Source organism: Dendrobium catenatum, unplaced genomic scaffold (genome assembly GCF_001605985.2).
Source record: "Dendrobium catenatum unplaced genomic scaffold, ASM160598v2 fragScaff_scaffold_313, whole genome shotgun sequence".
NCBI lineage: Eukaryota > Viridiplantae > Streptophyta > Magnoliopsida > Asparagales > Orchidaceae > Dendrobium > Dendrobium catenatum.
Window position 1 is genome coordinate 1,160,509 of NW_021318775.1, and position 25,486 is coordinate 1,185,994.

General features: G+C 38.5%; 1 protein-coding gene across 1 annotated transcript in view; it reads right to left on the reverse strand.

Annotated features, from left to right (window-relative positions):
- Nucleotides 1–12: 12 nt before the first annotated feature.
- LOC110092687 (nudix hydrolase 23, chloroplastic) overlaps nucleotides 13–25,486 on the reverse strand; it is a 45,531-nt gene continuing 20,057 nt past the window's right edge. The window contains exons 4-7 of the mRNA XM_020817334.2: nucleotides 9,212–9,347; nucleotides 8,972–9,112; nucleotides 8,848–8,906; nucleotides 13–251 (exon numbers count right to left, since the gene is read on the reverse strand). Of these exons, the coding sequence (XP_020672993.1) occupies nucleotides 191–251; nucleotides 8,848–8,906; nucleotides 8,972–9,112; nucleotides 9,212–9,347 (397 nt within the window). The 3' untranslated portion in view covers nucleotides 13–190. The remainder of the gene's footprint in view (nucleotides 252–8,847; nucleotides 8,907–8,971; nucleotides 9,113–9,211; nucleotides 9,348–25,486) is intronic.

Consider the following 25,486-nt stretch of genomic DNA (forward strand, 5'->3'; position numbering starts at 1 on the left):
AAAATATGAAAGTCAGTTTCAAATCTCAAAAGAATTATAATAACTAAAAAAAAAAATCTATTTATCAACATGTGCAATTGATAACCATACATAAAGCAACCCATCCTAACCCACATTTCAGTGAAGAAGAATTACAGATTGAGAAGGCCAAAATGGTCAAGAAAAAACACACAACACTGACCTGTAATCTTCAAGACTGCAAGTGATGTTCCATATCAAAACCATTTGGATCAGATGGGCTTGCCCCAGGCCTGTCAACCAAGTCAATAAACTATTCATACCAGAAATCGGGCAAATTTTATTTATTAATAATATTCACAAATCTCATAAGAAAATAAAAATTTTTTAATCACAATGAATAATAAAATTATTATATTTATTCTACATATCTCAAAACGAATTTTAACTGATAGAAACATCATAAAAAAAAAGAAGATTAGAATATCCTGAGAGAATATTTTTTCGTTTGAACTATATATCAAGCACATCCATATACTCATAATTGAATAGTAAAAATGTGAGGAGTAACAACAAGAAATTATATGTGAAAGAATACCAAAGTGATAGTTCTCTTCATTCATAAAATTTTTTATAGCCTTTTATATTCGATCCTAAGATACATTGAGCATGGACAAAATTCAGAGCTCTTTTTCATACTAGTCTAGTCTTGATAGTACGGTCAATATATCTTCCATGGACATATTTGAATCTAACTTCCTCTTTAGTGCAATGAGTGCGAATTGATGCTATTAACAAAAAACCAAGCACTACGTGATATGGAGCATAAAACATAGAAAATAAGCGCATCTTTTTGCCCTGGGCATCATCGCCATGAACTCATCCAAGTCCTCAAAGATGATGTCAACGTGTTCACTTGAATCTTGCTTGAGATGTCAGGTATAAATAACAAAAATCGTTTGCCCTAGACCTGATGTGAAAAGGGAGGTGAGACCTATCAAACAAAAAATAAGACCACAACCATTCTACCCGAACCTATAAAGCAAGAGGTATAGGAACTCCTGATTGGATCTCCAATGTGATAATGGTACATAAGGCAAGTGAAAAAAGGAGGATGTGCGTGGACTTCACTAACCTGAACTCACCTACCCCAAAGATAGCTAACCACCTTTCAAGGGTAAACGTAATAGTTGACTCACTCGACAATTGGATTATTGTTCATGAGCTTCTTCAATGCTTTCTCAGGTTATCATCAGATCAAAATGCACCCAAATAATTGCGAGAAGACAACCTTTATCACGGTGGATGGACTTGTTCGATATAAGGTGATGCCATTCAGCTTGAAGTTGCAGGAGCCACCTACTAGCACATGATAGACCAAGTCTTTAAGGGTTAAAAAGGAACATTAGTCTACGTTGATGACCTACTAGTGAAAAGTTGCCAATGCAACATATATTGAACTTGAGGGACATATTCTCTATGCAAATAATAATAATATTCGGCTTAACCCTTTGAAGTGTACTTTTTTATATGATCGAGTAAGTTCTTGGAGTGTCTCCACACCCAGAAGAGATCAAGATGAACCAAAATAAAGTGAAATTCAAATTGGATATGCCATCACCGAAGATGGCCAAGGAGATGCAGCAAATTACAGGATGAGTCGTTGGTTTCAACCGCTTCATCTCAAAGTTGGGTGAGAGATGCTCGGCCTTCTTCAAAGTCCTCAAAAGTGCAAAGCATTTTGCATGGAATGAAGAATGTGAGACCTCCTCCCAATAAATGAAGATGCTTCTATCCTTATCACTGCTCTTCCAAATCCTGAAACATGGAGAAGACTTACTGTTGTACATTAGAGTTGACAAGGATGATATTAGCTCGGTCCTAGTTAGAGAAGAATGAAGTAGTGACCAATCTACCTAAGGGGTTGAGCTCAAATACCCAATCATGGAAAAATAAGCATGGGCTTATTCAAGGAGATTATTAAATTGGTGATTTAGTTGAGCGAGTTCCAAGTTGCATATAGTTTGAGGATTCCATAAAATCTCAGGACCTTACCGATTTCACACTCCAAATCTAAAAAGAAAATAATGAGGATGCAACTAACTATGGACATTTATATGGGGATGGAGTGTTTGGCGAGCAAGGAATTACGAAAAATAAGAGTGGTACTCACATACATCGTGGAGATAGTTCTAAGTTGCAAACCATGCATTGTATGAAGATTTGATTGTAGGATTGAGGTTTGTCGCCGGCATTGATGCAAAGCACTTGGAAGACTACTTCGACTCGTTGCTAGTACTAAATCAAGGCAATGGACGCTACAAAGTGTGAGATGAAATACAACAAAGATATCTCTTTAGATTGATAGCAGAGATTAGCCAACTAAAGCACTTCAAAATATTGAAGATCCCGAAGGAGTAAAATCAACTCATTGGCTTGCTATCAAAGGCAGGGAATCTAAACGGGCAATTTTCCTTGAACTTGTCTTGCCCCACCATTGAAGAAGAGAAATTGATGCGAGTTGAACAGGATGCTAAGGTGAGTAAGATTCATATGCTTACCTAAAAATAAGAAAGATACTCCCCTTGACGGTCAATATTTGTAGGTTGAAGATGAAGTTTTCTTAATGCCTCCTAATGGGAGGTGAGCTCGCTCCTCAGATGATCAATAACATCGCTAAACCTGAGGTGCATAAAGGAGAGCGAGCTGGAGAATATATTGAAGGATGTATAGGCAGGCAAGTGCGATAGCCACTCTGGAGGGAGGACTTTGCACATCGCATTCTAAAGCATGGATACTTTTGGTCGACTCTAAAAAAACTCCAAAAACTTCTCCAAAAAGTACTTGCAGTGCCAAAAATTTGACCATATGCAACTACAACAGTTGTACAAACTAAAGCACATCTCAAGCTCTTGGTCATTCATTGTTTGAGGAATGGACTTGCTTGTACCATTTCCACTTGCAAACGGACAGAAAATTCATATTGGTGATAGTCAATTACTTCTCCAAGTGAATTGAAGTGAAGGAACTAGCAATTATGACAGTTGAGGTCATCCAAAACTTCATTTGAATCAATGTAATATGTATGTACGACCTCCGTATGGCCATTATCACCGACAAAGAGCCCTAGTTCACTAACAAGAAAATTAAAGAATTTTGTCAATCCTAGGGTACCTACCTCAAAATTCTCTTCAATACGTCACCGTTAGACGAATGACTAAGTCGAAGCAAAAAAAGCAAATTGTGACTATTGAAAAAGAAGGTAGAAGAAAGCAAAAAGCAAATGAGTAGAGGCGCTACCTTCTATCATTTGAGAACTCAGGACCACAACATCCTAGGCAATGGGTCAAACCTATTTTCTCTCTCATTGAGCCTTACTCTCGATTGTGTATGAGTTGCATAAACAATGAGCGGTTGCCACCTAAAAATTTGTAGAAGGTGATTTGGGCGAATGGGAAGAATGAAATAGAGAAGGGTTGGAGACCGCTGTAGATTTGCTAGAAGAGCACCAAACTCAGGTATCACTGAAGCAAGAAGAAACCAAAAGAAGTCAGAGAGGTGTTTCACCACAGAAACTTAATGTTGAAAAAAGCTTACACTACATCTCTCCAATTCGTGCTTGGGAAGCTAAGCTAAAACTAGGAATGTCCTTACATCATCAACAAAAAGTCACCCCATAACATATAAGTTATAGACTCACTTAAAAAAAAGTGCCCAAAATGTGGAGGCCAACGACCGCAAGAACTTCTATCATTCATAGAAGATTTTTATCCTTGTGTATCTCTAAATTGTATTTTTTAAAATTTTGCTTTGCATGAATACAATGAGTTCTTCACAACATGTTATAATTTAGCAAACTTAAAACAACTACAAAACAAACAAATTAATATTCAAACAACTAATTGCTACTAAGTCTGGGGGAGCATACTCCATTCACTAGCAAATAGCTCCTTCCAACAATCGGGGAACTTGTGTTCCGCTAATGGTCCTAGAAAATAACCTTCTTTGATAGGAAATGTCTAGTTAGAGTTTGACTTCAACAACTCCCGCCATAGTCTGAAGTTGACCAACTTTGAGCTCAAGCAAATGCCAAGGTCATCACATGATAAAACTCTACTCATGATGATAGTCCATTTCGAATGAAAATGGTGACTAGCCTAAGTCCTGGGATTAGGGTGATCTCAACTCAAGGTCAAGTCAAAGAGTGACGAGACTACTCCTTGGACCCCAAAACAAATGATCTGAAGGAGCATTAAGGTCCCTTGGTAGACTAATAATCTATGCCTAATTAGATCATCTTCTTTTCCTATTTGAATTTCCCTTCTAGGTAGAACGGTCATGCATTACCCCTCTCTATCTCTCTCTCTTCTACAAAATTTTATACATGAAAAATAGTTAGAGTCAACTCACTCATGGCAGAAATCACTCACATTTCAACTCTTACCTTTCAAGAAAGCCACATAAACCAACTGTGTTGCCACACCGATCAAAGCCTTAAAATCCCATAGAGTTTGCTACCATACCACTAAATGAAATTATATAGCCCTATAAGGCAACTCCTCTTTTGCGTCCAAGTTCGCATTGAATAGATGTGAGTATGTTCTAGTTGACGAGTTTAAATGATCCACTTTATGATGATTTAAGTCTAGTGAAGGGCGAGATTATCCAAGGAAACATTGTACAAGTCTAAGATAAAAATGTAGCCTAAGTGTGCAACTCCTCTCTTTTACAACCGATTCCACATTGAGTAGAATGAGTCCCCACTTATTACAAGCTTAAATGGTTACCCCATGTGAAGACTAATGTTTGACAAAAGATTAAGCCCACTTAAGATGTCTACATTAAAAAGTGATGTGAAATAAAATCCTACAACAAGCCGAACGACTCTCCCCAATAAAACCGTGTAGCCACACTGATCAAAGCCTCAATATCCCATAGAATTTGTTTCCACACCACTAAATGAAATTATATAGCCCTATAAGGCAACTCCTCTTTTGCGTCCAAGTTTGCATTGAATAGAATGCGAGTTTCTTCTAGTTGGCGAGTTTAAATGATCCACTGTACGATGATTTAGGTCTAGTGAAGGGCAAGATCATCCAAGGAAACATTGTGCAAGTCTAAGATAAAAATGTAGCCTAAGTGGGCGACTCCACTTTTTTACGACCGATTCCGCATTAAGTAGAGTGTGAGTCCGCACTTATTACAAGCTTAAGTGGTTACCCCAATGAAGACTAATGTTTGATAAAAGTTGAAGCCAACTTAAGGTATCTACATTAAACGAAGATGTGAAATAAAACCCTATTCCAAGCCTTGTGACATTGCTCTAACATAGGAAAAAGTAAGATTTATTTAAGGTGAAATTGCAAGAAATTGCTCTAACATAGAAGACCCACTCCAAAGTAAACCACACATAATGTAAAGAAAAAATCTAATCCAACAAAACACAGCATTTAGACAAAGAACATGCGAGTAAGCAAAATGTACTTCACTGTACCCTAATGAGTTTTACATTTGACTATTTTTATGCAAGAAAAGGAGAAGCTTCAATTATTATTTGCATTCACTCCATTGTCATCCTCACCCTCGAAAGACTTAAACATCAATGCGTAGAAGCATGGCTTATTGCCGAACTTGCTGTCCTGATTACTGTTGCCAATCAGTTTATTGAAGCAATACTCAATACCCTCGTTATACTTGCACCCCAATAGTTCAACAGTATTGATGGGAATCTAGAAATGGTCCACTGGTCCTCCTGTCGCTAAATTCCTTTGTCTTTCGAGAGAGTTCTTCAGCGCTCTTTCTTGCCAAATTGTTTTTCATTTCAACAACAACTTTCCCCTTCGCTAGCTCGACTTTTAGTGAATCCACCTAGGCCTTTAGCGAGTATGCCACCTCCGCTACTTGGCGAGTAGCAACTCCTTGCACAAGGAAGTCTTCGCTTGTTGGGTCTCCTCCAACATGCTAAGACATTTTAGCGCCTTCGTGCGATTGCAAGCAAGGTTATAATTGGTTTGCCAAGTCGCCATCCATATCCCCATCTTGGTGAAGGTAGGCTCCAAGTTCTTGATTGCATCGAGCCCAACCAAGATCACAGTCTAGTGGATGACATCTCCCATGCCAGTTTCGTCTCGCGAGGGATGAGGCGTGACGGGGAGGAACTTGGACTTTGCAAGTCCAAAGCCACAGGAGAGCCATGCTTCTTGGTAGAAGCCCCAATGACTTCCTTCCCTTTGCCACTGGGCGTCATTGTAATGGGTCGCTTCTCGGACTGCTTTTTTGCTAGACCCACATCTATGATAATAACTCTACGAGGAAGGCAAGATGCACTTTCTCTAATCGTTTCAACACTCTTAGTGGCAAGGATAGGAGGTGAAATCCTCGATGCCTTACCTCGCTAGTAACTCAACAAGCCTTGCAATGGCCACTCTCGGCCTTTGGGGTTGGAGAAGATCCATTAGAAGAAATAGATTCATGGACATAGACAACTTAAGAGGGATGAACTTGAGAGGAGCCGCCATTATCGATTTTGAGTGAATAGGCGTGAACGAGTGAGACAAACTCGGCCTAGACAACTCTATTGTCATCTTAAGCTTCACTGCTTTCACATTCTTTCTCACCTATTCTCATGAGCCTACATGGCTCACTCCCAGGAACTATAGTATCCCTGGCTCCATCGAACGGGCATACAAATTCTACTCACCAACAAAGTAAATCACAGAAAGCACCAAAGCAATAAGAAAACTTCAAAAATATCATATAAAGCAGAAAGAGAGTGATACTATACAAGTTTCTAATATACTTGGGTACATATAGAGCCATCCCCTTCAATTGAATGATGACTTAGAGTTTGCCATCATCCAAGTCAGGCAAACAATGATTCTCCTTGATGATAGGCTTGGTCAACAAGGTCAACCTAATCTCCAACCTCACGAGGAACTTTGATTTCCAATCTCTCACTTTATTCATCAACCTGCTCATTTGAATATTGATGGAGGAGCGCTGGACACACTCGTCCGTAGAGGCGTCAATGCCATAACAAGTTGAGGCTCTAGAAAATATTTTCCACTCACAAGTGTGAGATTAATATGACAATGCTCGCAATCGAATTCAACATTATTTGCATTAGTACAAATCCAAAAAAGTTCAATACCTTGATGAGTGTTCATGAAGAATGTAAAGCTGGTCGTCAAAAAGAGTATTGCATCACTCAACATCCGTGGATACTCACATTGTAAAATTGACATCCTTAAACCAATAACCAAGGAAGACCATGTTAACAAACAATGACACCTTATCGATAAACTGGGCAACCTCAATATCCACAAGGGCTTAGTGGCTTTTCCTCAAAGCCGCCATCTCACAATAAAAGAGCACTGACACCGGTTGAATACGAAAAGCGAGAGGAGAGACAAAGTCAGAAGAGAAATGAAAGCAGCAAAACTCTCACTGAGAGCTGAAGGTATGTTTATAGGAGGAAATTTTAAATTTTGAGGTAAATGTCATATCAACCATAATTAAAATCATTTCCATCATTATCATTCATATTGATCAAACTTGCCAAAAACGAAGTTGCCATAGTTATGAAATGTAAATCTGTCACTAATATAATGGCATTAAACATAAATGCAACCTATAGTCGATATAAACTTTTTACATTATTCATTCGATGCTTATAAACAAGGGCTAGTTCATCTTACTTGCACCCAATAAAATATTTAAATACAACATATAATAAAATACTAGGGGTAAAAGCTCCACTCGTGACTACTTTTTCCAAAACGAATTCACCCCTAACAAGAAATTTACTTGTCTTTGGCGACTCCTGAACTTGTGAGTCACTAACACCTCAGCCACCAGAGTTAGCACCTGTTAGCACGTTGAGAAGAGGTCCTCAATAGCAACGGTAGATGCATTCATCTTCTCAAGGGAAACGACATTTTTTCTTTTCCTCCTCAAACTTGGCTTTAATTAGGGTGAGTTGCTCCTACAATACTCACACCCATTCCAACATGGCTGCTAGCAGAAGTGAAGGTGTGGGTGTCACCCTCTTTATTTAGCTGGAAGAAATAATAAGTACTTTTTTTTAATTCTTTTAACCTTCTTTGCAAGTCACTCTCCAAATGAGCAATAGAATTGGGGAACTAGATATACACCCCAATATGTTAGTGGAAGCAAATCACAAGGATTAGTCAAGCCCGCCTCAGAGGAGCTCGGTCAAAAGGCGCACTAGTCCAAGGCATGCCTCATTCAATAAGGGACTCATTCTTACAAGATTTAACAAATGCAGGTACTTGCCCAAGGAAAAGTTGCCCCAAAGGAGAACCCGCCCAAGTCAAGTTAACAGAGGACCTCTCATTCAAATTACATGAGGCCTAAACCTACCAACTCTTCCTCATCAATCACACTAGCCCCCAGCTAAAAATAACCCATTGAAGGTACGCACCGTAGGCACTCGTTATGATCATTCTAGAGCCACACCAAATACGACAGGACATGCGTATTTATTCCTGTCAATAACATGTGTCTGTAATAGTAAATCTTATAATATTATATTGCTTTTTTAGGTATGGACTCTCCCGTTGCCTTCCAATCCTATAATTAAAGAGTTGGGAGTTATTTTTTGGACTCCAAATTTCAGAGTTCTTCATACTCATCCACCTACCTCTTTGTGTATTCATCGTCTTAGCTAGTCTTCATAGTAGGCTCAAGATATCTTGCATAGACATATTTGGATACAACATATTGAACTCATCTCAAAGCAAATCGAAGGCTTTTGAAATATCACCCAGTTTCCTCATAAGTTTAAACATTCATTTAAATAGTTGCCAGATTCTATACTTAATTAAATTAATAAACATATGAGCAAGTGAAGCATATGGAATTGATCACCTCTTGTTTATGGTGCAGTAATGAAATCTAAGCTTTTCATTCTTGACATCTTCAGCATACTGCAAGCAAAGCAAGATGAGATCAGTAAGCTTCCCAAATGATGAGAATATATCATTTTGTATACCATTTTTAGTGTGACATATATTGATGAAAAAGCAAGCGATCCAAAGGGTATGTCGTCCAGTGTGAATAGCATGCATTCCAATGACTCTGGACCAGGTGAAAAATAAGGCTCCTTCATTTTTGCTCGGAATATGATATAGCTCTGTACTGCAGGGTCATCATAAGGCACATTCATGAATAGAAAGTATGCCAAGACTAAGTAAATATTATGAATAATGCAATAAAAAAAAAGTTTCCTCACTTGTCCAATGTGAGGAATATCCAAGTGAGCAAATGGTGAAATAATTTCTACTTCAGCATTTGCTTCTTCAAAGGTTTCCCTCATTGCCCCTTGAGCAGCTGACTCCCCAATTTCCAAGTAACCAGCAGGAAGAGTCCTGCAAAACTCTGCATCATTACATAATTACGGAACAGTAATTCTAGAATTATTTTGATATTTAGAGAAAATGCTTCCACAAATTTTGTAACTAATTGTCATTGATAGATAATTTTAGACAAATTTAAGACAATGTTGTCACCACGCACTAAAAAGTTTTATCCAACCAAAATTAGAGAGGTTTCGATCAAACAAACAGATGAGTTGTAAAAAGAATGAAAAATAATCCTGTTGAAAGCTAAAACCTGCACAGGATTGCCATAACCATTGAGCTGAAAAAAAATTATTTGACCAAAAAATCCTTCGATAAACAGAAGTCCACTTTTCAAGCAAAAAGCATCTAATTGAGAGGTAAAATACTAACGTGGTTTATAAACTGTACTAATTACATGAACTAGCTAGATTATACCCAGCGTTATTAAATCATTATGAATGGTAGCAATCTCAGATGAAAATTAAAAATCTATGATTGTGGATGAACTTATATTTAAGAAATCTGCAAACAAAAGTTGCACAAGCTATAAACGGGACATACAAATCCCAAATGTTGTTCGACGCTACATTTACCAGGTAAAATAACTACAAAATGCGCACAGCTTAGTCAAAAAGTTATAATGATTTAACCAATGATATCAATGACAATCTGTTGCAGCTTGATGCCCTTAAAAAGAAAGAGATGTAAACATCAAAATCTTATATAGCCAAATGTGGGTCGTTAGTCTTCCCACATACCCCGATTGCATCACATTAGTACACGTGTCAATCAAGTGATAAAATCAGCTAGCAAAGATCAACTCAGTTTAGCCAAATTGGAGTTAGATGCAAAGTGAGTCACTCTGGATCCAATAGATAACAAGTCCGCGATCCCCTTAGCTTAGAAATGACTATAATAACTCAACCACATCACCACTCAGAAAATCCAAATTTCAAATAGATAAGACTAGAAGAAGAAAAGGTAAAGAAGAATAAAAAAAAAGAGTCAATTTAGATTCAAAATCATCCTCAAACAAATAAAAAAAAAATGAAGAAATAAATTTTCGAGAGTATGAATGAATTTATCTACAAAGAGTTAGAGTGCTTAAAGAAACGCATGAAAATTTTATGAATTTATAGAAGAAATATTCAAGTTTGAAGAAAAATGCACAAGCTTAGAAAAAAGTTTCACAAATCCTAAAATAGTTTTTTATTCGATAATTTCATGAATGAAAAATACGAAGCTTAGCACTTGTTTGAATATAGAATGAAAATTATCCATTCTGAAAGTTAAAAAGAGTTGCGAAATTCACATGCTAGATCAGGGATTAAAAAAGTGTTCGAGGAGGACACCTTGAATTGAGACGCATGAGGACAGGTTCGAAGGCTTAAGCTCACTGATTCTTGTGAAACTTGTGCTTTTTTAAACGAGATGCGTGCCATGAGGCTTAATTTCTCAATGTGGTTTGAGGCAATGCCTCCTTCAGAATAGGGTTTTAAAATTGTGTTTTATATCACTATTAATAAATATATCCTATTATATTGCCACCACCCATGGGACCAGTGTTGCACAAGGTCTTGAGTTGGATCAGGATAGGGAGGCTGAAAGATAGATTCACCTTCTTAGATTGTTTTCATCCCTCTTCATCGTTGTGCCATCGCATTCAGTGCAGCTCCTTTGTCATCGTGGCATTGCTATCATTTCAGCGCATTCTCAAGGAAGCAGAATCGGGATAGGAGACCAAGAGCATCTTCTTTTGTCTTCTTCGACCGAGCTTCATCTTCTTCATCGTTGTTGCCTGCACTCAAGCCATCGCAGGCACAAGGTTTGAGTAGGTTCAAGATTGGGTTGGGACGTACATTCTTTGCGACCTAGGTCAGTGAACTTTTTTTTTTTAAAATAAAATAATTAAGCAACTTTGTTTCTAATGATAAAATTGAGTTATAAGGTTTCAGGAATGGAAATGCTTACATGTATGATATTAGAAACCTGTGCAGTAGTAGTGTGAAATGTTTGAAAGCTACTCGTGAAGAATCTTGGTTGTAGCATAAGAAATTTTGTCATGCTAGTATGCATAAACGGAAACAATTCTCTAGCCAAGACTTAATCATGAGCTTTACCCAAACTAGATTGCACTAATGATCATCTTTGTTATGCCTGTCAAATGGGCAAGCAGATCATGGCATCCATTCACACACTTCAGATTTTCAGCACAACTATCCCAATAAAACTTTTGTATATAAACCTGTTTGGACCTATAGCATCAAAATTTTAAGTGAGATTCCTAAGAAGAAATATGGTTTAGTGATTGTATATAACTTCACAAGATTTATCAGGGAAAATTTTGTAGCTAACAAGAACTATTCATTTGATGAACTTGAGTATTTTGCAAAAAATATTTAAAAGAGCTTAGGAATTAGGATGCATGATTATAACCATTCATACATAAGAATTAGAAAAAAAGAAATTTTAATGATTTTGTGAAGAGAATGAAATCAAATACAGTTTCTCAATCACCAAGGACTACATAGCTGAATGGGCTAGTATAAAGGAAGAATAGGACACAAAAAAGAGTAAAAATAAAAAATAGTCAGCCGACTATTAATAAATGATCAATTTAGTCTCAGAGTTTCGCATTGCCTCAATTTAGTCTCTTAACTATTAAAAATTATCAAATTTGTTCCTTCTATTAAATTAGAAATTAAAATTTACGGAAGAAGCCACAAGGCTTCGCTTCTTTATGGGTATTTTAGTAAAAATACTTCTAACTTGCTCGCCTTCCCACTATAATCCATGGAGACCGAACTACAGACCAAATTATGCGAGGGAGAAGACTTGCAGCTGCGAGCAAGGCGACGTGCTGCGAGCAAGATGATGCGTTGCGAGCAATCCGTGGCAATCCGTGAGAGAGACATTGTGCTTCGATTTGATATTCAGAATTGTGTGCTGCTACGAGGGGGACGATGTGCCACGTGCAAGACGACGCGCTTCGGCATCTAGAGACATCTGCTGCTATGAGTAACCGCGATCGATCATGAAGTATTTAGATGTACTAGACTTTTTTAATTGTTAAGAAATGAAGTATATGAGGCATGGTTATGGGCCAAGTTGGTTGCCTAATCATGCAAAAATTTTGTATATGTTGTCTCATTTACTTTCTTTATATGCGCTTCTCATTTACGACCAACAACTCAATAGACAAAATCTAACATAACTATCTCAATTAAACTTTGCCCAAAAATTAGTGAGTTTATCTACCAGGGAGTACATTTCTGACAGATTTTCTACTTAGTACATTTCTCACAGATTTTCTACTTAGCTTTGCACATCAAAACCAATTGCAAATAAGAAATTAAAAAAATAGTTGGTACCTGCAATAGTAGTAGTGTAGGATTGAGATCCAAATGTATGTTAAATTCATCTTTCAATGTCTAATCAACTAATATTCTTCTTTTTATTTTTATTTGTTAGGCCCATATGAATTCAGAGAGAATAAAAAAATAATAGATGAACCAATGATTTCATCTAATAATATTGTGGGATCCTCTGATTTTTATTATGTTTTTTTTTTCTTTTTTTCATTGAAAGTTATTTGTATTTCGATTACTTTTTTTTGTGCAATACAATTGGAATCATTGAAGGTGATCAACGATAATGTCATTGACTATCAATGCAAATGTTTTTGGAGAGTGAGTTTTTCCATTGATTTCTATTGATAAGCACAAACAAGTGGATGAATGCTTAGAGTTTATTGTGTGATGGGAAAGTACCACTCAAATTTAAGGGAAAAATTTATAAGATGGTGGTGAGACCTGCATTGCTTTATGGCGCAGAATGTTGGCCATTAAAAGAGAAGCATAATATTAAGTTAAGTGTTGCTAAGATGAGGATGCTCAGGTGGATGAGTGGATTTACTCTTAGAGATAGGATATGAAACGAGCATATCCGTGAAAAGGTTGGAGTAGCTCCAGTGACACAATTGAGAAAAAGGATTCATGTAGCTGACCCCACAATGGGATAAAGGCTTGATGATGTTGTTGTTGTTGTATAATGTTGACTCATATACCTCAAACCACACGAGGAAGGACCCAAACTGATGAATAAAGCAATATGAGCCTTGGCGCCACACGTCACTTGAAGGGTCAAACGACCTCCGTTTGCCAAACGGACGGCGTCGTTGTGATCAGGATGTCGAATTCTACTAGGTCGAGGCCCCTCGCAGTCGAATCGGATGAGATCGGTCAAAAGAGATGACCGACACTCAAAATTAAAACGCGAGGCTGATCAAACGACGTCGTATTGACGAACGGACTGCGTCATTGTGTTCAGAACACCGACAATACCCTAAATGCATTGCCAATTTGTGCAATTGAGGTTGTGCACGCAAATCGAGGCGGGCCCTTGTAAAAATTTCCCTCGGCATTGCTCAAACGATGTCTGATCGTAAAACGGATTGCGTCGTTGTGTTCAGAACACCGAAAATACCCTAAATGTACTGCCAATTTGTTCAATTAAGGTTGTGCGCGCAAATCGAGACGGTCCCTATGTAAAAATAAGTCTCGGTGTCACTCAAATAACGTCTGATTGTGAAATGGACTTCACCGTTGCGACTGGAACGTCGACAATACCTTAAATGCACTATCAATTCGTACAATTTCGATATTCGGTGAAATTGACATGTCGAACAAGGCGAGAATGCACACAAAACGAGAAAGCTGCACGCAAATCGAGGCCGTCTTTGACTCAATTAATGCAGTGTTCTCATGTTAAATCAATACAGAAATGGATAATCACTAATATGGCTATTTACTTGATAAAACTATAATGAGAGTCCGGTTCCAAACAGAGAAAAGAAGTCAAATACATTAAATGCTAAGCAGCAAACCTTGTGTCATCAAAATCCCGTTAATCTGCTTCCTCGTCACCAGCAGGCAGCAACCTGATATTTGTTGTTAAATCAAAGCTCTAGGCTTGGTATCTCAGGAACAAAAAAAAAAAATCCCTCCAAGCTTGTTCCGCCTCCTCCCTCACATGAAGACTAACGCCTACCTGCTTCGTCTTCCACACAAATTCCTACCACACAACAATACTTCAATCCAACAGCTCCATCCAGCCCCTCTACTCTTCCAACGTCTGTTTCAAAGCCCACTGTCTTCACCTGCACCAGCCCTCAATCCAGCCGACCACCAAACTTCTAACCTCAAGGCATCTACTCCTCTCCACCTCAGCTCTCAACCCAACTACAGCAGCCTCCGACTTCTCCTGTTAGCAGCCGGCAGCAAAAATCCAAATCCTCTCATACAATCCAAGCCACGACCCAACCAACGCCTTCTCCTACATTTATTGTGCTGATTGCTGTCCAAACTCACGAGCCAATCCAGATCTCCCATCAAGTTTCTCTGCTCAAAATATAAATACCTCCAGTCCGTAGAAGATAGAGCCGGTCAAGACTGGGGAACATGGAGAAGGTATTGGCCATCACATGCTCATGTGTATGGATTTTGGTTTCTATCTCTGGAATGGAAATTTTCCCACGGTAGATGGATGGAAATGCTGTCCTCTACTTCATCGAGAACCAAGAGAGATGCCTCAAAGAGTGCGGGCAAAGAAGATAAAACACTTGCACTTCAGGCTTAACAAATTGAACTTTTGTATGAGTAGGCTGGGGAAACAACAAAGAATGTGGAGGTGGGCAACAAGGAGCTTACCCAAGCCATACCACGCAACAGCAGAAGCAGAACTTTCTTCCTCTCTCTTGTGGTGGAGATGTCTAAGATAGTTGGCTTCTTCTACAAACAAGCAAAGAGTTTACTTGGGTTGCATTGAGCATCTAGTATCCAAAGGTGTATGATATTGTTTGGAAGCAAGCTTCCAAAAACAAAATTAATGTAGCCCTGATTCAGGAAGGCAAAGAGCTGGTCACTGATGCTATCATCAACTACATTGCCATGAGGGAAATATCAAAGAAATGTGATCAGGTTCATTATTCTAAGCAAGGTCAAGCATTTAGATCAAAAGCTCAAACGATGCGAATAAAGATGCTACATTCTCTATGGCTATATGAGTTAATCATTGTCTACATCAATTTGAGGGAAAAAGGGCAGCAACAAGCATCTGTCGGGTTTGTTGGCCAACTTTAAATTCACATTCAATGACGGCAGATCAATGCTCTCTTGCAGCTTGTTTGATTCATTGAAGCTTGGCATTGATCTTACTTTCTCAATGTGCTTGGACACCATGTTTGATCCAGTTTGTCTCACTTGTGGCCATATTTTCTGTGAAGCTCCAGCCATTTAAATTGATAGACCAAGCCCTAGTTCCTGATTCCACTCTAATAGCCAAATCCTTCTTCATATCTACTACTCTAAACCCACTCCAGGCCACAAAGCAGCTCACCTAACCATTTTTTCCTCTATTTTAATATTACTCTTAATATTATCATTACATTATTAGTGCTTAATATTAGTGTTAATATTTCTGTTGTTGATACTATTATTGTTGTCATTGTTATTGTTTAAGATAAAAAAAGAGAGAGAGAGTTTTGAGAGGTTTCATTAAAAAAAAAAAAAAGAAAAGAAAAGAAGAAAAAGAAAAGTTTCAAAAAAAAAAAAAAGAGGGGAGCTTAGAGGGCGTTCCAATAAAAAAAAGAAAAAGAAAAAAGAAAGAAAGAAAAAGAGAAAGCAAAAAAAAAAAAAGATGATTCTTTTCTCGATGCTTGCGACGGGCCGGTAAACCCTCTAGGCGCTCACGTAGCGTTGTAGGGAGTTGTAGGGAGGGAAACCAGTGCGATGCTTGCAACAACTTAAAGATCCCTCTTCAATGCTAGCAACGAGCCGGCAAACCCCCTAGGCGCTCAAGTAGCGTTGTAGGGTGGGAAACCGGTGCGACGCTTGCGGCGAAGGGGATATAAAAATGTTATTTTATTTTATTTTATTTTTATATAAGTACCCCCGAACGCTCACGTAGTGCAGAGGGGGAAAATATGTGTTTTTTTCTAACTTGTGCTCCACACCCTTAAACGCTCACGTAGCGGGCGTGGATTTTAAATAAAACATGCGACCACGGTGTCATTTTGACATCTACCTGAAGCGCTCACGTAGCGTCGTGGGGAAGGTTGCCTCTTGGTTTTTCCCCCTAAACGGGGGAGATGCCGGGAGGCTGCCGAAATTTTCAGCAAAATTGGGGACTTGGACTTGAATAAAATTTGGACTACATGGGACTTATTTGAAATCAAATGATCAATAATTTAAATTTAAACTTAAATCAAATGAGCTAAATGCAAGGACTCAAAATTGATTTGGACTTGAACATGTTTGAACTCAAGCAAAGACTTGAGTTGGACCACAGGGGACTCGTACAATGGAGGATGATGAATTGAACAAGGTCATATGAAACTTATGAGCTTGGTTTGAACCAAGTAAGGGGGACTTATAACTTGAACTTGAATCATAACTTGAGCTTGAATCATAACTTGAATGAAAAGAAAGAACATGAGCATAATGCAATAATACTCATACTTGTATGAACCGCGGGCAACCAAGCTTTGATTCAATAAAGTTCGCATTCATATAAAGATGCAAATGTTAATGAATGGCTTAATGAATAAACGACTTATAATGTCTACAATAACCTGCTTGTAACTGATTGTGAGAAACTTGTAATGATCAACCATTCATATACAAACATGGGTCGAAGACTTGTGATGGACAAAACAATAAACCTACAAACAAGGATGTGAACCTATCACACATACAACAGTTCATTTATAAGAAGCTATAGGGAGCACATGAGTATTTGTGAATGATCGTAGGAGACAATGAAGATTAATGAACCTACAACATTCGAACCACTGCAAGCAAATATATTAAGCAATAGGGGAGCTTCATTGCATATAACGAGTTATCCACAGATGATAGTAGTAGTGTGTGATAATATACTCACGATTAAAGCATTGAAAGGCACACAAATAGAGGTGGCACGTCATCTCTAAGTGGAACACAACACATCAATAAAATAGATAAGTCTCTATGATTCACCATGGGGAATATTCCACGCATGCAATGTTCAAACTACAAATAGAAGGGATGACTTATGATGGTTATTAAGAATATGCCATGAATACGGTGAAGTTCCTCGAACTCTCCCACAATCAGTCGTGCAAGCAAATACAGTTCTCTCCCTATAAGTAGAAGGTTTTGACAAGCAACGAATCAGACTTTGATTTGATAAGCGCGCAATGGAGATATGAACGTCAAATGCCAAATCATCCCTACAGGCATACAATGTTATGCCACAAATGATACGGCATGTTCGTGAGCAAGGTATGAAGGACATTTAGCAGATGAAGCAGCTATCTTACACCACTCCTACCATCAACAACATAATATAAGCAACCATATTCAACCTTACAAGCTATAGGGAACAATGGTTATCGAAGATGTATTCGAAAAGTTCAGGAGACCTTCTTGCAAGTAGATATCAGATTAGAAAGATGGCAAGAATATTACAACACTCTGACAATCAACATCAAAATACAAATAAGCACGCTGGTCCGCATACAAGCAAGGATGAAAAATCTGCAATACATACAATCTTTCTACGAATACGGATGTATGTATAACATGCCATTTATGGGTAGATATAAAAAGACTTCAGTAAATGCAGTATCCTGAAGTCAATTTCAGTCTGTGAAGGAAGACGTCTACCTACCTACATCAACAGTAGAGGATGCACTGAAAAGACCAAAGACCACAACAAAATGCATGGAGTACTACGACAAGTGCAAGCTCCTACAACCAAAGCAGGAGACTCGTTAGTGCACTACGATCCATCTACAGAAAGCAACAAGTAGTGCACGACAGTCTACCTGTACAAAGCAGCGAACAACTCTATTCAGAAGCTGCTACGCCACGCAACCGGATCTACAACACTCATATAAGCAGACAGAAGGCGTCCACAAACTACAATGCCACGCCACCGGATCCGCAACATCCATGCAAGCGGACAGAAGACGTTTACAAATATATTCAGAATACCCCTGCACGTGCACCGTAGTTTGTATACACATAGATACACAAAAGGGGTACCTGTAATCAAATACCCGCATGGGCCCCGACGAGCGTGTTATTGGTACACACGTGACGTCTAGGGATGCTACGCGGGTTACTAAATTTGAACCCGATCCTCCTAAGCAGATAAAAGGAGTTGACAAGGTTCAATTATAAAATGCCTCCAAACACCCGCATAGGCCCCGGCGAGCATGTTGTAGAAACACATGTGACGTCTAGGGATGCTGCGCGGGTCAATAAATGAATTCAAATTCGAGCCCGATCCTCCTATGCAGGCAAGCAGGAGTTGACAAGTCTCGAACCCTCAAATGAATATTCGATCATGAGGTCGACTGAGATATTTATTTTATACATTCATATTAGGCCTTCAAAGCCAATAATTAGAAGAATTCACTAACAATGGAACAAAGCCTACGAAAACCCGATCCTCCTAAGCAGAGATGAGGGAGACCTACCCTCATTTGTTTGGCTAAGGTATGGCTTTACTGTTAAGTTTTACCTTTAAATTTCGAGGATGAAATTTTTATTAGGAGGGGAGAATTGTAAAACCCGAAAACGACATTATTAGGTTGTCGCACGCTTTTCAAAGCACCACAACGAAATTAAGTGAGATTTTCAATATTAACAGAATTTAACAAAAATAATTTTAAAAAATCCCTTGCAAAATTCTGATCGTTTGGTATATAACACTTATACCTAATTTTGCCTATTTTAGGAATAAAAATTTATTGAAGTTTCATAATGACGATTTTACCCTTAATCATTTAAAGCCTAAATTTAGTTAAGTAAGGGCAGTTTGGTCTTTTATCATTTTCCTATTCTCTCTAATATACCAAACTGCCCCCCCTTCTCCATTTCACGCGTGATTTGAGCGGACCGAACGGGAGAAAGGGCGACTGGCGGACGGCGGCTTCCTCGAGGGTGGTTCCGACGACGATCTTCCGGCGAGATATTTAGTTCAAATCGAAGAGGACGGCGAGAGGATTACTCCGGTATAATTATTTTCATATGAATTCCTCTCAATCTCAAATCTTTTGGAAAAGAATTTTCTAGGGTTTAGAGAAAGCATGAAATTTCTTTACGAAATTGATAGGGAATATCAAGGAAAGCATTTGAATGGTAAATATGAAGTTTCAATTAATTCTAAGAGGGTTTGAAATTTAGGGTTTTTCTCAAAACTCTTTCCCTTTGAAAATGCTTTCACGAATGTGGTTCCAAATGTCTTTAGGGATGTTTTTAAAGAATGAAATTTAAGGTTTTTACATAAATTTTCATTTTTGTAATTTTGAATTATTTTAAATCCGAAAATTTTAATAATTATTATTAAATATTAGGGTGACAAATAAGAAAATTTAAGATCCTTTAATTATAAATGATTGAGTTTATGAAAAGTTTCGATAAACTTTAATGTAATATTGATGACATTTTTTATTTATGCAAAGTATTAGGTTTTAAACGTTAAGGGGCAGACGACGCGTGTCTAAGTGACGTCGTGCGTTGTAGTGGTTGCTTGCAAAACTTGCGAGGTAGGTACTTGTATTTAAATCAGATTTATGTCTCTAAATTATTTAAATTCTCTTTTAAGTTAAGCAAACTATGTTCAGCTTATAAATGTTCTTTTCCATGCAATTTTTATATGTTAAATTTGATTTGTATTAGTACGTAAGAATGACTTTATAATTGGTTACTGTCTCATACTTGAATTCTAGATAAACCTGGAAAACATTTATGTATGAAAAGAATTGAACAGACACTTATGAATTTCTGAATAATTTAAACCCTATAAGATCTATTACAATTGCATATGCATGTTGATCCGGAAGTACCAAACAAATGGTAATGGGGCTTTCAAAAGCCAAATGGTAATGGGGCTTGTATAAGCCAAATGAAAATGGGGTTCTTCGGAGCCAAATGGTAAAGGAAATGACCAAAAATATGACTGAGTACCTGATCAGTATGAAAATTGGTGCTTCCGGGACGGGTGAATATTTTATGATTAAAGTATTTGATGCATATAAATGAAAGAATACGATGAAAAGAAAAGTTTATGAAATGAAGTGTTTATGAAAATGAAAAGCTTTAAGAAAATGATTATAGAACTCTTGTATGAAAATGATATTCAATTTATGCTTATCAATGTTTGATTCTAATTTTTCCCAAAAGAAATAAATGTTTTATTTTTATTTAAGTCATAAATTTGAGATGAATACATGTTATCTGCTGAGCGTTAGCTCATTCCTCGTTTTGAAAATGTTTTTCAGGAGAGAAGTGATGGCTCCCAGACGACCGTACATCGTATCGTCGTAGGGACCTCTGGATGAGGTTTGTTCCGTTTATGTTTAGTTTGAGTCTGAGTTTATTTTTCCATGCAGTTTGTGAGTTTGAGTTTAAAGTTTGGGTTTATGTAATGAATGTTTAAGTTTAAGTAGTTATGTGAGACAGTTAATGATTTGGAACTTTTAGTTTTCATTTTGTGTGTATTTTAGTGGCTCTTTCAATTAACTATTTGGATGATGTTTAAAGCATTAATATAAATGGTTTATATTTATTTTGTTTTTCCGTACAACCTTTTGTCTCGTCCCGTACACTCGGGCTAGCCGGTCGGGTCGTGACACGACGAGCATGTTGTAGAAACACATTGAGTCTAGGGATGCTGTGCGGGTCAATAAGTGATTCAATGTTCGAGCCCGATCTCTTATGCAGGCAAGCGAGAGTTGACAAGTCTCGAACCCTCAAATGAATATCCGGTCACGAGGTCGACTGAGGTAATTATTTTATACATTCATATTAGGCCTTCAAAGCCTATAATCAGAAGAATTCACTAACAATAACACAAAGCTTACGAAAACCCGATCCTCAGTCAATAGCTCAGCCGAGTTGATAGGGTTTAATCAACAAAGGGAAATGATCCCAAACACCCCGATGATGGCCGTGTTAAATGCAGATCTCAATCGGAGGGGTTCCCAAATACTTTCAAATGTCTCCCAAAAGTCCACTTAATCCAAAGCTCCACCCAAATACTCCAAAAATCCAAAATCCAATAAAATCCCAAAATCATCAAAATCCAAAAATATTTAAAATTGAAATAAATTCATCAAAACACTTAAAGCAAAATTCATCCACCCTCCGCAACAGTTTGTCGAGGTGGACAAATTAAAATTTACTGCAGCTCACAAAGAGCCAAATGCATAGTCGAAAATATTACTAGGATCCATTCTCAAACAATCTCCTGCTAGTAATTATGTGGTACGTGTCCTCTAACCGGCGGTTTGCCGCCAAATGGCACCGCAGGATAAACGGTTATGACCCGGGGCCCTCTGAACCGAGTGGTTTTGCCGCCAAATGGCACCACGAAATACCGGTTATGGCCAGCGCTGTTACGTTCCTTAGTGGCATCAAATCCATGAGATATGAATCAATATGACATGATTGACAGGGCACAAAGCCCTCTGTTAGCTAAGGTGGATTTAAATTTGTCTAGAAATTTGTCCCCTCAGACAAACATTCAACCCAGGTCTACAAGGTCCCCTTGGACGAAGCAACCCACGGCTGCCGACAAGGATCCTTCTGTCAGGTTGGGTCGACTACATCCTCTGACTAAGTAGCCAAGGACCATGATGGCCCGGGACGACGGAACCATGGGATCTTGATCGGGTCTATCATCCATTCCCCCACCCTCCGATTTAAGTGCAAGATGGTGAAGTTTCTATTTAAATATCAAAATTTTCTATCTCAAAAATTTCCAAACTTCCTAAATATTTCAACCCCAAATTCCCAAATATCCGATCTTTCCAAATCCATACCTAATGTTGCTACTATATGCCAGATAACACGTATCTCTATACGTATCTGATTGACGACTAGCCTTAATCGAAAGTTCTCTCTCGTGATCGGGAGAGGTAATTAACTATAGGGGCTTGCGCCTATAGGAAACCAGAACTCAGATCATAAAGTCCTCACAAAATGAGGGCGAAATCTCTGGGTAGTGTCTTATCACAAACCCATTTGCCTTCCAAAATTTACCTCGAAACTTATTCAGTTAAAACTCCCTCGCCGAATAAAGAAGAAAAGCGAGCGGAGGCCAGGGCCGAATTTTCGGAGCCCACATATAAGCACAAACATTAATCTATAGGTGAGTTTGTTCATGATTGTATTGTTCAATATGTTTATATTAACAGTCAAACAAGGAATGATGGATAACGTGCATTAGTTTGAGTGGCTAGATGATCTCAATTTCTTGCAAAATTTTGGTGGTTTGTCCAAACGAACCACTATTAATTTGTCATATGCTGATGCTGAGGATGTAGAAGCATCTAAGATAAGTAGTTATCATAATGGTGAGATGTACGAAGATGAGGACAAGGACGTGGATTATAACTTAATAGATGATAATGAGCGGTTTGAAGACAGTGACTATGAGATGCATGAGAATGATGAGTTATTTGAAAATAATGTGAATCTTTTTGTTGAATTTTTAGGCACCACAAAGAAGGAAAAGTAAAAGATTAGAGTGGTTGTTGAAATCCAGCTGTCGAAATCCAGCCGTTCCCAAGGAACCAACGGACACAAAGATCAATCTGTGGGATACTCTCATGGATCACGCCATAATGAGGGGACGAATTTAGGAAAGATTTTTATGTATTATTTATGTATTAATTATGCAATTTATTATTTCCTCATTAGGATATCTTGTATATATCTATAAATAGGGAATATTGTAATGAATAATTTCAAGCTTTTCCCTCTCAAATTCTCTGTTTTAACATGGTATCAGAGCTTTCGGCCTTAGTTGCCATCGGAGAACGATCCTAGATCGTCGAATTTCCGATCGGAACTTTTGATCCGAGAGGAAGGCCGAAGTTGTCGAACTCGATCGCTGCCGAGACTTGATCGCTGCTAAGCGTCCGAACGCCATCTTCAGTTGTCTTCTCCAGAGCCAACGGACGAAAGACCGAACTGCGGGCGGCAAGCATCCCGATCCGACAGGGAGGGAAGATCGTCGAAGGAGCGAAGCACCCCACTCGATCCTCACTTCCGATCGCACGACCCAGTCGAAGCCAATAGGAAGCCCGATCCACGCCTGCGAGTAGCAGGAGAAAGCCGCGCTGAGAGTAGCGGGAGAAAGCCGCGCCTGCGTGGGAAAAGAAGAAAAAAAAAAAAGGATCTTGTGTCCTAAAGTTTAACCCGAGCATGTATTAAGGCGGGTTCGGTTCGGTTCTTTTAAGGCGTGACCGGTTAGATTTTTTGTTCAAAAAAAAAAAAATTTTTTTTAAAAAAAAAAAAAAAAAAAAAGAGGATCGATCTTCATTGTCGATTACAAATTTTTTGGGAGCCTTCATTGTTGTCCAAAAACCAAATAAATAGTCTTCATTACTATTATTTGATTAAAAAATGTCAGAAATTAACTCTTCTTCAAGCACTGACCAACTTGAGGATTCTATGGTACACCAAGGACGAGGTGACCTTCAAAGCATGCAACCTTCCTACCGTCTAAATGGGAAGAACTACCTGAAGTGGTCTCAATTTGTGAAGACCTACTTGAAGGGGAAGGGTAAAATACATCACCTGCTTGGAGGAGGACCAAAAGAAGGAGATCCCAAATTTGGGGCATGGGATGAAGCAGACTCCATGATTATGTCATGGTTGTGGAATTCCATGACTCCAGAAATTAGCGATACATTTATGTTCCTTTCGACTGCAAAGGACATATAGGATGCTGCCAGACAAACCTTTTCCAAAGCTCGTGATGCGGCTCAAATCTTTGAAGTTAAAGTCAAAGTAGGAAGCACGAAGCAGGGGAGACGGAGTATGCCTACCATTCTACAAAATCTGTGGACAAGAACTTGATCACTATAGGTGCATTGAAACCAGATGTCGGAAGATGCTGCGATCCTAAAGAACTTTATTGAAAAAGATAGAGTTATGATTTTCTTGCAGGATCTAAATATGCAGAAGTTAGAGTTCAGATCCTCGGCAAGGAGGAGACACCATCACTCAACGAAACTATTTCTTTCATTCGAGCAGAAGAAAATTGACGAGGAGTGATGTTAGAACCAAAGGTCATTGAAAGCTCAGCAATGGTGATGAACAAAGAATCATCATGGAAGGAGAAAGGTAAAGATTCTTCAAAATTCAAAGATAAAGACTCACTATGGTGCAACTATTGTAAAAAGTCAAGACACACAAAAGAAACATGTTGGAAGATATATGAAAAACCCCCAGCAAAGAGTGGAATAAAAAAGGTGAGACAAGGAGCACTCCACATGCCAACAACACTACTGTTGACCTCTGAACAATACCCAAAGGAACAAAAAATGAAATCATCCCTCGTACCTGTCGAAGGATCCTCGAAATCCTGCGAACTGCTCTGATCTACGATCAAATCCCCAAAATCCCGTCGAAATCCCTGCTAGAGCCGCTGGACTCGCATCTCTTCCCGCAAATCCCGCTGTGCTCGCGTCTCATCCCGGGATTTTTGCATGAAACCTGCGACAACTCCTCGATCGAGCGCCCAAATCTCCTTTAAATACCGACCCAACCCCATGGCTTTCGGCTGCTCTGAAGCTGCTCTCCTCCTTCCACGAATTCCACGACCGAACTCTGCTCCTCCGATCCCTCTTCTCTGTTCCAACAACCCGACTTCCCTCTCCACCTTCCGTCGCCTTCTCTGTCCCGACCAAAATCCCGATCTCAGAGAGAGAGAGAGAGAGAGAGAGAGAGAGAGAGACCTACCCGATCTCTCCCTGCACCGACCTCTCCACGCCTAAGCCGAGCCCCTCTCCGCCTCCTTCGACGCCTATTCCTGTAGGTTTGGAAGTTACGACATTTTGATCGGAAGCAAATAAGGGGAGCTCACTCACTGTGAAGTTAACTCTCTCCCTCACACACTCATTCGGCCAAATCCCGTGAAGAAAGCAACCCGTGGGCAGTAAGGAAGAGAGATTTAGTTTTATTTTATTATTATTATTATTAAATTAATTTTATTTTAATTATAATTAAGTAATGTTAATAATAATTATTTATAATTTAATATTTAATTATAATTTAATTATTATTAATGATAATTAATTTCAGTTAAATAAATTATGATTAATTTAT